At 39.0% G+C, this 15,662-nt stretch overlaps 2 protein-coding genes across 2 annotated transcripts; both read left to right on the forward strand.

Annotated features, from left to right (window-relative positions):
* The first annotated feature begins 226 nt into the window (after positions 1–226).
* Positions 227–2,587, forward strand: LOC141759967 (B-cell receptor CD22-like). The gene is made up of 7 exons (XM_074622523.1): positions 227–269; positions 470–853; positions 1,168–1,473; positions 1,564–1,839; positions 1,949–2,009; positions 2,133–2,172; positions 2,362–2,587. The coding sequence occupies exons 1-7, from the start codon at positions 227–229 to the stop codon at positions 2,575–2,577; spliced, it is 1,326 nt and encodes a 441-aa protein (XP_074478624.1). The 3' UTR covers positions 2,578–2,587.
* Positions 2,588–6,054: 3,467 nt separating this feature from the next.
* LOC141759998 (myelin-associated glycoprotein-like) lies at positions 6,055–7,356 on the forward strand. The gene is made up of 3 exons (XM_074622573.1): positions 6,055–6,127; positions 6,330–6,713; positions 7,025–7,356. The coding sequence occupies exons 1-3, from the start codon at positions 6,055–6,057 to the stop codon at positions 7,354–7,356; spliced, it is 789 nt and encodes a 262-aa protein (XP_074478674.1).
* Positions 7,357–15,662: the final 8,306 nt, after the last annotated feature.

Consider the following 15,662-nt stretch of genomic DNA (forward strand, 5'->3'; position numbering starts at 1 on the left):
TTACACTGGATCATTTTATATTTAAACTGTTTTTATCTCTGCAGAGATTATTAATCACTATTATAACACAGTAACATCAGGTTGTACATGGAAAGTTCCTGGTATGAATGTATTAGGTTGAGGTGGCTTAAAAATAACATGAATGTTTCGTTTAAAAGATGCTTTATGAAAAGTAACTTTTTGTCAAATCCAGGTGATGAGTGTCATTTCAGTCCAGTCTGTGAAAATGGTGACAGCCATCGTGTTACTGAGCGTCTTCTTAGTTTCAGGTGAGCTGTTTGTTCAGTCACATTTATTTGGAGACGTTACTTTTTCCAACTGTTCATGCTCTGTCTGCAGTGAAATGTTTCATACTGACATTGTTAAAAAGACCAAACATGTTGCTGCTGAATTACAGTTTGTGCATCATGAACTTTCTCTTCATGCAGATTTTGCTCCACAATTTGTTCATCACGAGTCTGTTTCACAGGTGCTTTGGCTTTTTGTCCTGAAAGAACAGCCCTATTCATTACTGCACCAAATAAGATGGAAGCACTGAGTGGATCTTGTCTGCAAATCCCATGTAACTTTAGAGTTAAACCAGAAGAGGAATTCAACAGCACAAGAACAACCTTCGGAGTGTGGCTGAAAAGTAGCCAATATTTTGCCAACAAACCACATAATGTGATTTTCAACAGCAGCAGGATGGATAATATCTATCCAATGAATCTTACTGGAGACCTGAGTCAGAATAACTGCACCACTTTATTTTCCAGTGTAAACACAAGTTACACAGACAGGTACTTCTTCAGAATTAAGAACGGACCATTCAGGGCAACAGCTGAATGTGATCCTCTTCAAATAACAGTCAAAGGTAAGTGAGTTTTGTTTTTTTATCAGTCAGTCTGTAACGTTATTGTTAAGAATAAAAAGTGAAAGTTGCAACTTTTTAATTTTGGAGGTTTTTCACTTTGCCATGAATTTAAATTCTGATTAAACACTGATTCTGTTGTTACAGTTTGACATTAAAATTGTCGAATTTTGGGATATTAAAAAGCAAACTTTATATACTTTATGCATTTTCAATACAAGGTTGTCACCTTCTGTGTCAGCTTTTGCATTTAAAAGAGTTCTATCCATCATAACCCTTTTTTTATTGTACAATTTGCGTTTGATTTGAAACTCCAGATTCTCCTCCGAGGCCCAGCATTGAGATCTCAGGTGATCTAAAGGAGAAGCAGTCTGTCACTATAACCTGCTCAGCTTTCACTCACTGTCCACACTCCCCTCCTGAACTCACCTGGACTCTCCAACAAGACCCTCACAACAAAATAGAGGAAAACACAGATCGAACCTTCACAACTAAAATCCAGAAGACCTTCACTCTGTCAGACGAACATGATGGATTCAACATCACCTGTTCAGCCAGATATCCTGTAAATGAAGGAAAAGATGTCAAGACAGCAGAGGAGAGAACGACGCTCAATGTTTCATGTAAGACAACCAGTGTTTCCACGATTATTCTCCTTTCTCACGGCTCTGGTGCTACTCTCTTATCTCACATCTCTATCACATTTTCCTCAGATGCTCCCAAAAACACCTCAGTATCCATCAGTCCGCCAGGTTTGGTGTCAGTAGGTAGCCGGGTGAACCTGACCTGCTCCAGCAGAGCCAATCCTCCTGTCATCCGCTTCACCTGGTTCAAGACCAGCGAGAACGGACCTGTCAATGTATCTGAAGGAGATTTTTACAGCTTTAATGTCACTGATGGAGGAGTTTATATCTGCGTGGCCACAAATGAGCTTGGTAATGGAACATCAAGAGAGATCCATCTGACTATGAAAGGTAAAAAGTGGGACTTCCGCGATGCTGCATCAATATTGTTGCACGTCAACATTCAACACTTTTTTAGTCACTTATATTGGCTTTGTTTTCTTGTCTTAAGGTGAAGTTGGCTCTCTAGAATTGGGGCCGTTTATTGGAGGAATCGTTGGGTTCATCGCACTCATCTGCCTGATTGTATGTGTTTGGTAAGTGTCACAAATCAAAGCAGATGACTCAATAATATCTGTTTCCCACCTGTGTTGACACTTTACTGGCACACTGTATGCTGAACCTAAAGTATACAGTATAATCACTCTAATGTCTTCCAGGCGTTTAAAGTCATCACATGCAACTGCACAACAGACTCAGGTGAGACCATACTAAACTTCCCTCTACAGCAGGCCTGTGTTTTGAATGTTTTACGTCTCTTCACATTGGCTGTGGAGTCTACCTGACGCAGTGTCGGTAATTATTTAACATGGAAGGATCCAGCTGAAGCTTCACCTCACAACACTTCCTGTTTGGATTATTTTTTTGCAGAGTCAAACGGGTGAAGAGGCGGCTGCTGAAGAGCCAGCAAGTAAAACAGAAGAAGAAATCATCCATTATGGAGAGATCAACTTCTCCACGAGACCTGAACTGGCCTCGGTGCAGGACGGTGGACAGCAGCAGGATACGCTGTACGCACAGGTCAAAGTGTCCCAGACAGCAAACAGCTTAAGACAGACCGCCGACGGCCCAGAGGATCTCTACGCTCAAGTGAAGAGAAAATGAGTGCTCTTGTTAAAAGACAAAAAATATATTTGTGTAGAATTCATATTTAATGTGCTTTAATGTTGTCTTTGCTGCCTACAGTTCAATGGAGAGAAATTTAAAACATCCACATCCTGCAGATTTTCAATGTCAGTTATCAACATATTCTCCCAATCCTGGATTATGGTGACTTAATCTACAGACTCGCCTCCAAAAATCATCTCAATAAACTGGACGTCATCTACCATACTGCCATTCGCTTTGTCACCGGTGTCCCTTTCAACACTCATCACTGTAACCTGTATTCTCTATAGTCAACTGGCCATCCCTCTATAGCAGGCGTCAGACCAGAAGACTATCATTGGCAAAACCCCTCCATACCTCCGGTCTCTACTCAATATCTACAACAGGAACTGCAATTTACGTTCTAGCAAATTCTTCAGTATGGTCATTCCTCCTTTGGTCGTCACTCATTCCAGTTTGCTGCTCCTAGTGACTGGAATGAGTTGCAAAAGATGCTAAAACTCCACACCGTCATTCTGTTACCCTCCTTTAATGACTCATTACAAGCGATAGTTTCTGATCACTGCACCTGCTTCTGAATTAGCCTCTCTGGAACACAGCGCATATATATATATATATATATATATATATATATACAGTATATATTGTTGTATATACTGTATTTATTGTGATGTTTTAATTTTGTCTGTTTTATTGCAGTAGTCGTATTTATGTTCTATGTTCTAATGCAGGGGTCTCCAACAAGTAGCTCGCTCGCTATCCGTTTCTGAGTGGCTCGCTAACAGTTCTTTGTAAAACTGTTCAAATTACAACCCAATCAAATTCACAGACATCCCACCCCATTCTGAGACCAAATGATTATATGCCTATCGGCTGTCAATTAAACTAGTTAGGCTGCTGTCAGGTTTTTAACGCCATAACATACAGAGACTGGATTTGACAATGACCGCAGGCCAATAAAAGGCAAAAAATACATTATTTTCATGAGGAATCGGTATGTCTCACATTTGCGGTGTGAGCGTGTTAGTCAGTAAAAGATGTATCGTCGAGCGCCAAGTCCAAAGCAACTTTTCATGGGACTTTCCGGCTGGTAGCAGTTTATGAACAAAGAAGGTAAAGGAGCCAAAAACAATCCTTAAAAGACGACAGTCTCTGTTTACCAAAGAAGGCCGATGAAGGAAAGAGCCATCGTTTAGTGGCGCACATCCTAACGAAACAAAAAAGCCCTTCACCTATGAAAGAATTGTAAAAGAGGCGATGACTGCGGTGGCTGAAACATTATTAAAGGACCATAAAAGTAAGACAGACTTGGTGCTTTGAGTAGCTCTCAGCCACATTCATTTTGTCAAATTAGCTCTCAGAGGGAAACAGGTTGGAGACCCTGTTCTAATGTCTTGCTGCCTCTTGTCCACGTCATCATTGAAAATGAGAATTGGTTCTCAATTGACTTATGTGGTTAAATAAAGATAAAATAAAATAAAAATAAATAAATATTTGTGTGCTGAACTCACGCAGCTGTTTATGTGTGATTTGTTATTCATATGTCCAGATGTGTGCAAATAAAAGTCCCAAAGCTTTAAATAGGGAGCTATAGTAAAAAATGATGACATGCAAAGGATAGTGAACATGGCACCAGAAGCAGTTCTGCACACACATTCGTAATGTTGTACGAGATTACATTTAGTTTTGATATGTTTATGTGTCATTTTGTTTCGTGATATCTTCTGATTATTTCTGACAAGGCATCGACCTTGTTTTGTTATGTATTGTGTATCCCCTTTTCACCATACAGTCATTTTAATTACTGCAGAAATGAAGATGAAGATTGTTTCCTCTCTGTAAGGTTGGGCTTTTTTTGCCACATTTTTATCATCATTATTTTTCTTCTCCTAAATTCTTTCTATGCAAAAATCGGAGCCAAAAGGACGTAAAACTAGAAGCACTGCCTGCAGGTAATGCTAGTAGAGGGAGGAGGGGCTGCTTGGTCTCAGCCAGCTGCTTAGGTTACAACCATTTTAAGATATGTGGCAAACTAAGCTAAACAGTTAGACTACATACAGACTGCTTTTGTTTCAGCTTGTGTAGCTGAGGGTTACGTTGCAACTATACTTTATGAAGGTAACAAAATAATAGCACGGAGGCTCCGTATAGTCTGCACCAAGACGGCAACAACTTCTTTAACCTTGTCAACAACAGGCATCACCGCTTCACCACTTCTGTATTTGCTAACATTACTGAGAAGTTGCATGTTTAAAATGAAGAAATTCAGCATGAGTACATCTAGACCTTTATGTAAACCAACTGGATCACTTGATAGTTGACAGTGAACGACATGCAGATATACATTATAAATCTCTGTTGGCTAACAGTCAGGGTTACAGCAAATCATCCTCCTTTGTAATAACAAAACAGTACCACAACAACTAAACTACTCATAATAAAACTCCCTCTTTAGAGTGCTCCAGGGATGACATATTTTTGTAGGCCAGCCAGGAAGTTAGCATCGCCCTGGTTCCCTCGACAAAAAGCCAATGGGATTTTTACATTGGGTTTTGGATTATTGCAGAAAACAAGCTCTGTGGCAAACAAATGTTTATGATACTTACACGTTTTGTTCAGCAAGATAATCTCCACAAATGAACACCACTTTTATGAAGTAAAAAGCTGACATTAGGCTATAAATAAACTAGACCACGGTCGCATGAGCGCGAGTATAAACAACGAGGCTGTAATGGCGGATGAGTCTGCATGATGACGTTTAGTAGTCTTAGTAGTCTCCAAGAACTACAGGAGAAGATAATATTGACAAAAACAAGAGGGAGCAGCAGCATAACTGTTCGGCCCCTAATAAGGCATACAGGCTTGCTGAGAGTCATGTGATAAAAATTAATCTTTGAGAATAAATATGTCATTCGCACCCTGATGAGATCAAGTTGTCTCAAAAGATGACTTCCTCACTCAAAGGGTGTGAGCAGGAGGAGTCAAGACTTCTTCTTCTTCTTTTTCTTCAGTATTTCAGTCATTTCATGTTTGCTTTTATATCACAACGGCTTAGCAGGGAAGTCGGGTAGCTACTGGGTCTGTTGCAGTTCTGCTGACATTCACAAATTGTCTGATTTTAAAACTAACTGTTTCTTCATTTTAGCTGCCGGCTCCTTTGGTAAGGTAACATGTTACTGCTTTTATGTTTATCTCAGGGAAGTTTTTTTTATTTTGCTGATTTTCATGAACTCTACTTTTATTTGTTGAGTTTTGTTTTAGCAGAAACATCATAAACTCACACTGGATCGTTTTATATTTAAACTGTTTTTAACTCTGCAGAGATTATTAATCACTATTATAACATAGTAACATCTGCTTGTACATGGAGAGTTCCTGGTTTGAATGTATTCATTTGAGGTGGCTTTAAAAGAACATGAATGCTTTGTTTAAAAATATATTTTATGAAAAGTAACTTTTTGCCAAATCCAGGTGATGAGTGTCATTTCAGTCCAGTCTGTGAAAATGGTGACAGCCATCGTGTTACTGAGCTTCTTCTTTGTTTCAGGTGAGCTGTTTGTTAAGTCACTTTTATTTGGAGATGTTACTTTTTCCAACTGTTCATGCTTTGTCTGCAAAGTGAAATGTTTCATATTGACATTGTTAAAAAGACCAAACATGTTGCTGCTGAATTACAGTTTGTGCATCATGAACTTTCTCTTCATGCAGATTTTGCTCCACAATTTGTTCATCATGAGTCTGTTTCACAGGTGCTTTGGCTGTTTGTCCTGAAAGAACAGCCCTATTCATTACTGCACCAAATAAGATGGAAGCACTGAGTGGATCTTGTCTGCAAATCCCATGTAACTTTAGAGTTAAACCAGAAGAGGAATTCAACAGCACAAGAACAACCTTTGGAGTGTGGCTGAAAAATACCACAGATTTTGCAAACAAACCAAATGATGTGATTTTCAACAGTAGCAGGATGAATAATATCTATCCAATGAGTCTTACTGGAGACCTGAGTCAGAAAAACTGCACCACTTTATTTTCCAGTGTAAACACAAGTTACACAGACTGGTACTACTTCAGAATTGAGAATGGACCATTTGTGGCAACAGCTCCTTGTGATCCTCTTCAAATAACAGTCAAAGGTAAGAGAGCTTTGTTTTTTATCAGTGATTCTATAACGTTATTGTTTAGAATAAAAAGTGAAAGTTGCAACTTTTTAATTTTGGAGGTTTTTCACTTTGCCATGAATTTAAATTCTGATTAAACACTGATTCTGTTGTTACAGTTTGACATTAAAATGGTCACATTTTGGGATATTAAAAGTAAACCTTAGACATTTTATGCATTTTCAATACAAGATTGTCACCTTCTGTGTCAGCTTTGGTTTTTAAAGAGTTCTATCTATAATAAACTATTTTTTATTGTACAATCTGTGTTTGATTTGAACCTCCAGATTCTCCTCCGAGGCCCAGCATTGAGATCTCAGGTGATCTGAAGGAGAATCAGTCTGTCACTATAAACTGCTCAGCTTTCACTCCCTGTCCACACTCCCCTCCTGAACTCACCTGGACTCTCCAACAAGACCCTCACAACAAAATAGAGGAAAACACAGATCGAACCTTCACAACTAAAATCCAGAAGACCTTCACTCTGTCAGACGAACATGATGGATTCATCATCACCTGTTCAGCAAGATATCCTGTAAATGAAGGAAAAGACGTCAAGACAGCAGAGGAGAGAACGACGCTCAGTGTTTCATGTAAGATAATAAGTGTTTGTTATTAGATCCTGTCAGCACATGATGATTCATGGGATGATTTTAATGAATAAAGTGAATCTCACATTTTCCTCAGATGCTCCCAAAGACACCTCAGTGTCCATCAGTCCATCAGGTTTGTTGTCAGCAGGTAGCCTGGTGAACCTGACCTGCTCCAGCAGAGCCAATCCTCCCGTCAGCCGCTACACCTGGTTCAAGACCAGCAAAGACGGACCTGTCAGTGTATCTGATGGAGACTTTTACAGCTTCAGCGTGACCTCTGTGACAGATATAGAGGATTATTACTGTGTGGCCACAAATATTCTCGGTAATCAGTCATCACGGATTAATAATGCAGGTAAATGTAGAACTGAACTGAATCTGTTTAATTTAATCTAATCTGCTCTCCTCTTTTTTCAGTTTTCCTCATTTTCTGTATTGCTTTGTTTGTTTGTTTGTTTGAGTACCCTGTAAAACACCTTTTATTGCATTTGTATGAAATGATGCTATAAACCAGTTTATGTTTGAGGTAAACAGAAGGAATTCAGGTTGATGATGTTTTAGAGCCGTAACATTTCCCATTAAGGAGAAGGTGACCATGCTGTCTTGTTACAGATAATCCAGAGTTTGGGACTGTCGTCTACGTTACACTGAAGATCCTGGGAATCGTAGCGCTCTACAGTACAATCATCATCTTTGAGTGGTGAGACAAACTTTTGTATGATGTGGTCATTTGCAGCTAAAGACTTATTGGTCTCTTTGAAAAGTTCATTTATTACTTTTATTCCTTCGTTTCCTTTTCTTTCAGGTGGTTTAGATCAAGATGCTGCAACAAACCAGTGAAGGTGAGCAACAGGTACATTATTCCTTCAACAATAAAATGTGCTGCTGGCATTTCTCTTCAAACCGCAGTAGACTCACCACAGAGCACTTAACACCTCTCTCTCTCTCTCTCTCTCTCTCTCTCTCTCTCTCTCTCTCTCTCTCTCTCTCTCTGTTGTTTCATGTCCACAGGACGCAGTAGAAGCAGACTATGTCAACAGAGTGATTGAGATCCAAGGATCATGAAGGAGAAGAAGATGATGTCATGTTCACCATAAATGGAATATTTCTCTATTTCTTATTCAGCTAGTTCATAAATATTAAATGGCTTTACTTTGCAGAAGATTGGTAAGATGAACAGAGTGCAAACAGGGCATTAGATTACATGAACATAATATATAGCAGCTTCATCATTAGTTTGTGTAAGATTGTGCTGATTTATGGCATTATTATGGTAATTATTTTTCATTGCCTCAACGGGATTTCTTTGCATGTGAATATATATATCTTTGACAACAGGACAGTTAAATTCAGGTGATGAGGAAGCAGAGTGTGTTAATTTTTATCAGGTATTTTCTCATTTGTTTTTGTATATACATGTGTATGAGACTGCTGAATTAAAAGCATTTGAAGTGAACAAAGCGTTTTAATCACTGAGGTTGTCTCATCAGCACGGCAATGCAGAGCAGCAGTGATACAGACTGTGCACAAGTCAGCATAAACTCTGTGCTACCTACATGTGTGAAATACACTTTACAATAAGTTGAGGCATGATGTTGGTATTAATAAATGTTCTTTTCAGTTCTACAAGGAAACATAGACACCTCACAGCCAAAGAGAAGAGGTGGGATGTAAACTGGTGAAGTCATGAACAGAGCGCTGAGAAAAAGCTGAGAACTGAGTAAAAAGGGGAAGTTGGTTGGCTGGGTTTTATCGACAAGTCCTTCTGCAGGATCGTCATAGCGACAAAACGTCTTCATCAGTCCAGAATTGTTTTTATTATTCACTTATTGACTATTTACTCTTTGACGTGGAACACTTTCTGAGGAATTTGATTTGTTAGTTTGCTCCTCTGGATTTAAGCTGAGTGTAGGCCTGCAGGATACGAGTAAAATCTGAGATGTGCGATAACATTGTTCAGTATTGCGACGACAAAATGACTTGTAATAAATAGACAAATATTTAAGTGTGCATATTAGCTATATATTTCCCTCGTCAGCCTGGTAGAGGGAGGAGGGGCTGCTTTGTCTCAGCCAGCTTCTTAGTTTACAACTATTTTAAGATATGTGTCAAACTAAGCTAAACAGTTAGACTACATACAGACTGCTTTTGTTTTAGCTTGTGTAGCTGAGGGTTACGTGGCAGCTATACTTTATGAAGGTAATAAAATAATAGCACGGAGGCTCTGTATAGTCTGCACCAAGACGGCAACAACTTCATTAACCTTGTCAACAACAGCGCTTCACCACTTCACCACTTCTGTATTTGCTAACATTAATGAGAAGTTGCATGTTTAAAAATAAGAAATTCAGCATGAGTACATCTAGATCTTTATCTAAACTAACTGGATCACTTGATAGTTGACAGTGAACGACATGCAGATCTACATTATAAATCTCTGTTGGCTAACAGTCAAGGTAACAGCAACAACACAGTATACAGCTGCTACGTATTAACTTGTATTATCTGACCTTTCCTACAGAAGAAACAGCTGTTTGTTGTATAATAAATTACTCTTTGGTTATATGATCTGATATGATGAACACTGGCTATCTATACTGATGATCTCAAACCATCCTCCTCTGTAATAACAAGACAGTACCACAACAACTAAACTACTCGTAGTAAAACTCCCTCTATATAGTACATGTCTATATTTTATATCTACTGACTTGTTCATATTTTTTATACTTGTTTAATGTGTCACTATTGATATTGATGTAACATGAACTACAAGAGAAGATAAGGCATACAGACTTGCTGTGAGTAATGTGATAAAAAATAATCTTTGAGAATGAATATGTCATTCACACCCTGATGAGATCAGGTTGTCTCAAAAGATGACTTCCTCTCTCACAGGAAGTGAGCAGGAGGAGTTTCAATCATTTCATATTTGCTTTTATATCACAACGGCTTAGCAGGGAAGTCGGGTAGCTACTGGGTCTGTTGCAGTTCTGCTGACATTCACAAATTGTCTGATTTTAAAACTAACTGTTTCTTCATTTTAGCTGCCGGCTCCTTTGGTAAGGTAACATGTTATTGCTTTTATGTTTAACTCAGAGAGGTTTTTTTTATTTTGCTGCTTTTCATGAACTCTACTTTTATTTGATGGGTTTTGTTTTAGCAGAAACATCATAAACTCACACTGGATCATTTTATATTTAAACTGTTTTCAACTTTTTAGAGATAATGAATCACTATTATAACACAGTAATATCTGGTTGTACACGGAGAGTTCCTGGTTTGAACGTATTAAGTTGAGGTGGCTATAAAAGAAGATGAATGCTTTCATTGAAAAGATGTTTTATGAAAACTAACTTTTTATCAAATCCAGGTGATGAGTGTCATTTCAGTCCAGTCTGTGAAAATGGTGACAGCCATCGTGTTACTGAGCGTCTTCTTAGTTTCAGGTGAGCTGTTTGTTCAATCATTTTTATTTGGAGAGGTTACTTTTCCCAACTGTTCATGCTCTGTCTGCAAAGTGAAATGTTTCATACTGACATTGTTAGAAGTAAAAGAACAGAAAATGTTGCTGCTGAATTATAGTTTGTGCATCATGAACTTTCTCTTTCATGCAGATTTTGCTCGACAATTTGTTCATCATGAGTCTGTTTCACAGGTGCTTTGGCTGATTGTCCTAGAACCTCAGGCCTATTCATGACTGCACCAAAGCAGATGGAAGCACTGAGTGGATCTTGCCTGCAAATCCCATGTAACTTTACAGTTAAACGAGGAAAGAAATTCAACAGCACAAGAACAACCTTCGGAGTGTGGATGAGAAATACCACAGATTCTAACAAATATCCAAACTCTGTGATTTTCAATAGTAGCAGGATGGATAATATCTATCCAATGAGTCTTACTGGAGATCTGAGTCAGAATAACTGCACCACTTTATTTTCCAGTGTGAACACAAGTTACACAGACAGGTACTTCTTCAGAATTGAGAACGGACCATTCAGGTCAACAGCTTCTTGTGATCCTCTTCAAATAACAGTCAAAGGTAAGAGAGTTTTTTTTATTATTTATCAGTCAGTCTATAACATTATTGTTTAGAATAAAAAGTGAAAGTCGCAACTTTTTAATTTTGGAGGTTTTTCACTTTGCCATGAATTTAAATTCTGATTAAACACTGATTCTGTTGTTACAGTTTGACATTAAAATGGTCGCATTTTGGGATATTAAAAGCAAACCTTAGACACTTTCTGCATTTTCAATATAAAATTGTCACCTTCTGTGTCAGCTTTGGCATTTTAAAAAGTGTTCTAATATATCATGATCTATTTTTTATTGTACAATCTGTGTTTGATTTGAAACCCCAGATTCTCCTCCGAGGCCCAGCATTGAGATCTCAGGTGATCTGAAGGAGAATCAGTCTGTCACTATAACCTGCTCAGCTTTCATTCCCTGTCCACACTGCCCTCCTGAACTCACCTGGACTCTCCAACAAGACCCTCACAACAAAATAGAGGAAAACACAGATCGAACCTTCACAACTAAAATCCAGAAGACCTTCACTCTGTCAGACGAACATGATGGATTCATCATCAACTGTTCAGCCAGCTATCCTGTAAATGAAGGAAAAGATGTCAAGACAGCAGAGGAGAGAACGACGCTTAGTGTTTCATGTAAGATAATAAGTGTTTGTTATTGGATCCTGTCAGCACATGATGATTCATGGGATGATTTTAATGAATAAAGTGAATCTCACATTTTCCTCAGATGCTCCCAAAGACACCTCAGTGTCCATCAGTCCATCAGGTTTGGTGTCAGCAGGTAGTCTGGTGAACCTGACCTGCTCCAGCAGAGCCAATCCTCCCGTCAACTTCATCTGGTTCAAGACCAGCAAAGACGGACCTGTCAGTGTATTTGAAGGAGACTTTTACAACTTCAAGGTGACCTCTGTGGCAGATATAGAAGATCATTACTGTGTGGCCACAAATATTCTCGGTAATCAGACATCACGGATTAATAATGCAGGTAAATGTAGAACTGAACTGAATGTGTTTAATTTAATCTAATCTGCTCTCCTCTCTTTTCTGTTTTTCTCGTTTTCTGTATTGCTTTCTTTGTTTGTTTGTTTGTTTGTTTGTTTGTTTGTTTGTTTGTTTGAGTACCCTGTAAAACACCTTTTATTGCATTTGCATGAAATGATGCTATAAACCAGTTTATGTTTGAGGTTAACAGAAGGAATTCAGGTTGATGATGTTTTAGAGCCGTAACATTTCCCATTAAGGAGAAGGTGACCATGCTGTCTTGTTACAGATAATCCAGAGTTAGGGGCTGTCGTCTACATTACACTGAAGATCCTGGGAATCGTAGCGCTCTACAGTACAATCATCATCTTTGAGTGGTGAGAAACACTTTTCTATGATGTGGTCATTTGCAGCTAAAGATTTATTGGTCTCTTTGAAAAGTTCATTTATGACTTTAATTCCTTCGTTTCCTTTTCTTTCAGGTGGTTTAGATCAAGATGCTGCAACAAACCAGTGAAGGTGAGCAACAGGTACATTATTCTTTCAACAATAAAATGTGCTGCTGGTATTTCTCTTCAAACCACGGTAGACTCACCACAGAGCACTTAACACCTCTCTCTCTCTCTCTCTCTCTCTCTCTCTCTCTCTCTCTGTTGTTTCATGTCCACAGGACGCAGTAGAAGCAGACTATGTCAACAGAGTGATTGAGATCCAAGCATCATGAAGGAGAAGAAGATGATGTCATGTTCACCATAAATGGAATATTTCTCTATTTCTAATTCAGCTAATTCTTAAATATTAAATGGCTTTACTTTGCAGACGATTGGTAAGATGAACAGAGTGCAAACAGGGCATTAGATAACATGAACATAATATATAGCAGCTTCATCATTAGTTTGTGTAAGATTGTGCTGATTTATGGCATTCTTATGGTAATTATTTTTCATTGTCTCAAATGGCTTTCTTTGCATGTGAATATATATATCTTGGACAACAGGACAGTTAAATTCAGGTGATGAGGAAGCAGAAAGTGTTAATTTTGATCAGGTGTTTTCTCATTTGTGTTTGTATATACATGTGTATGAGACTGCTGAATTAAAAGCATTTGAAGTGAACAAAGCGTTTTAATCACTGAGGTTCTCTCATCAGCACGGCAATGCAGAGCAGCAGTGATACAGACTGTGCACAAGTCAGCATAAACTCTGTGCTACCTACATGTGTGAAATACACTTTAGAATAAGTTGAGGCATGATGTTGGTATTAATAAATATTATTTTCAGTTCTACAAGGAAACATAGACAGCTCACAGCCAAAGAGAAGTGGTGGGATGTAAACTGGTCAAGTCATGAACAGAGCGCTGAGAAAAAGCTGAGAACTGAGTAAAAAGGGGAAGTTGGTTGGCTCTGTTTTATCGAAAAGTCCTTCTGCAGGATCGTCATAGCGACAAAACGTCTTCATCAGTCCAGAATTGTTTTTATTATTCACTCATTGACTATTTACTCTTTGACGTGGAACACTTTCTGAGGAACTTGACTTGTTAGTTTGCTCCTCTGGTTTTAAGCTGAGTGTAGGCCTGCAGGATACGAGTAAAATCTGAGATGTGCGATAACATTGTTCAGTATTGCGACGACAATATGACTTGTAATAAATAAATAAATATTGTAGTGTTCATATTAGCTGTACATTTCCCACGCCTTATCAACAACAGCACTTCACCACTTCTGTATTTGCTAGCATTGCTGAGAAGTTGCATGTGTAAAAATGAAGAAATTCAGCATGAGTACGTCTAGATCTTTATCTAAACTAACTGATCACTTGATAGTTGACAGTGAACGACATACAGATCTATATTATAGATCTCTGTTGGCTAACAGTCACGGTTACAGCAATAACACAGTATACAGCTGCTATGTATTAACTTGTATTATCTGAGCTTTCCTACAGAAGAAACAGCTGTTTGTTGTATAATTAATTTCTCTTTGGTTATATGATCTGATATGATGAACACTGGCTATCTGTACTGATGGTCTCAAATCATCCTCCTCTGTAATAACAAAACGGTACTACAACAACTAAACTACTCGTAATAAAGCTCCCTCTATAGCAGACCTGGGCATTTTACGGCCCGCGGGCCACATTCGGCCCGTTGGCCGTCCCTGTCTGGCCCGCGTGAGGTCAAGTAAATTAGAACATACATAAAAAAATAGGCCTATTTATGCTGTGCACGCAATACGGCTGTGTTGCTTTTCTTTTGAAAAGGTTTTTTTATTTACTTAGTCACGCACATGCGTAGGTAAACAGCTACATGTGATGCTGGTAAGCTAAGCTCGCCCTCAACATGTCAGCCCACGGCAACAAAAGAAAAATCAATACCGAATGCCACGTTTTCAACAAGACATGGACTGCTAAATATCTATTTACAGAAGTCAAAGGTAAAGGCGTTTGCTTAGTTTGTGGTGTGCAGGTCGCCGTGTTCAAGGATTACAATTTGAATCGCCACTACGTGACCAAACACGAGGAGAAATACAAGAACTTGTCTAAACAAGAGCGCGCAAGGGAGTCGGATGCTTTGCTAGCTAAGCCGCAAAACCAACAAGGACTTTTTACTAAACGTTGCACATCCAGAGATGCAGCTGTCAAGACAAGTTATGTCATATCCCACAAAATCGCCAGAAAAAGTAAACCGTTTTCTGACGGGGAGTTTATTAAGGAATGTTTGCTGGACTCTGCTGCCCTAATATGCCCGGAGAAAAAGGGAGCTTTTGAGAACGTCCCCCTCTCCCATCGGACTGTAACGAGGAAGGTTGAGGACATCCCCCTCTCCCATCGGACTGTAACGAGGAAGGTTGAGGACATCGCGGGGAATCTGGAACTTCAGCTGAAGAACAGAGCGGTCAGCTTCGACTATTTTTCCCTGGCTTTGGATGAGAGCTGCGATGTACGTGACACTGCCCAGCTACTCATTTTCATACGTGGGATATCTACGGACTTTAAAATCACGGAGGAGCTGGCAACCATGCAGTCAATGAAAGGGACAACAACCGGGAGTGATTTATTCACGGAGGTAAATGCATGTTTGGACAAGTTGGGACTAAAATGGGACAAGCTGGCAGGTTCTCCCTTCACCTGCAGTGTGGAGAATGCACCCAGTGATGTTCAGATGGAACTGATTGACCTGCAGTCTGACACACTTCTGGCAGAGCACTTTAGGTCAGTCTCACTACTTGACTTCTACTCTTCCCTCAAAGAGGAGAACTTTCCACACATGAGGAGTCATGCTCAGAAGATTCTAGTCCTCTTTGGATCTACCTACGTAC

This window comes from Sebastes fasciatus, chromosome 21, assembly GCF_043250625.1.
Source record: "Sebastes fasciatus isolate fSebFas1 chromosome 21, fSebFas1.pri, whole genome shotgun sequence".
NCBI lineage: Eukaryota > Metazoa > Chordata > Actinopteri > Perciformes > Sebastidae > Sebastes > Sebastes fasciatus.

What these genes read in the sequence shown, in the direction of transcription:
- LOC141759967 (XM_074622523.1), top strand. Translation starts at nt 227, where the DNA reads ATGGTGACAGCCATCGTGTTACTGAGCGTCTTCTTAGTTTCAG. An exon ending in TCTTCAAATAACAGTCAAAG is followed by an intron (nt 854 to 1,167) that starts GTAAGTGAGTTT and finishes TTGAAACTCCAG; the next exon opens with ATTCTCCTCCGAGGCCCAGC. An exon ending in TGCCTGATTGTATGTGTTTG is followed by an intron (nt 2,010 to 2,132) that starts GTAAGTGTCACA and finishes AATGTCTTCCAG; the next exon opens with GCGTTTAAAGTCATCACATG.
- LOC141759998 (XM_074622573.1), top strand. Translation starts at nt 6,055, where the DNA reads ATGAGTGTCATTTCAGTCCAGTCTGTGAAAATGGTGACAGCCATCGTG. An exon ending in GAGCTTCTTCTTTGTTTCAG is followed by an intron (nt 6,128 to 6,329) that starts GTGAGCTGTTTG and finishes TCTGTTTCACAG; the next exon opens with GTGCTTTGGCTGTTTGTCCT. An exon ending in TCTTCAAATAACAGTCAAAG is followed by an intron (nt 6,714 to 7,024) that starts GTAAGAGAGCTT and finishes TTGAACCTCCAG; the next exon opens with ATTCTCCTCCGAGGCCCAGC.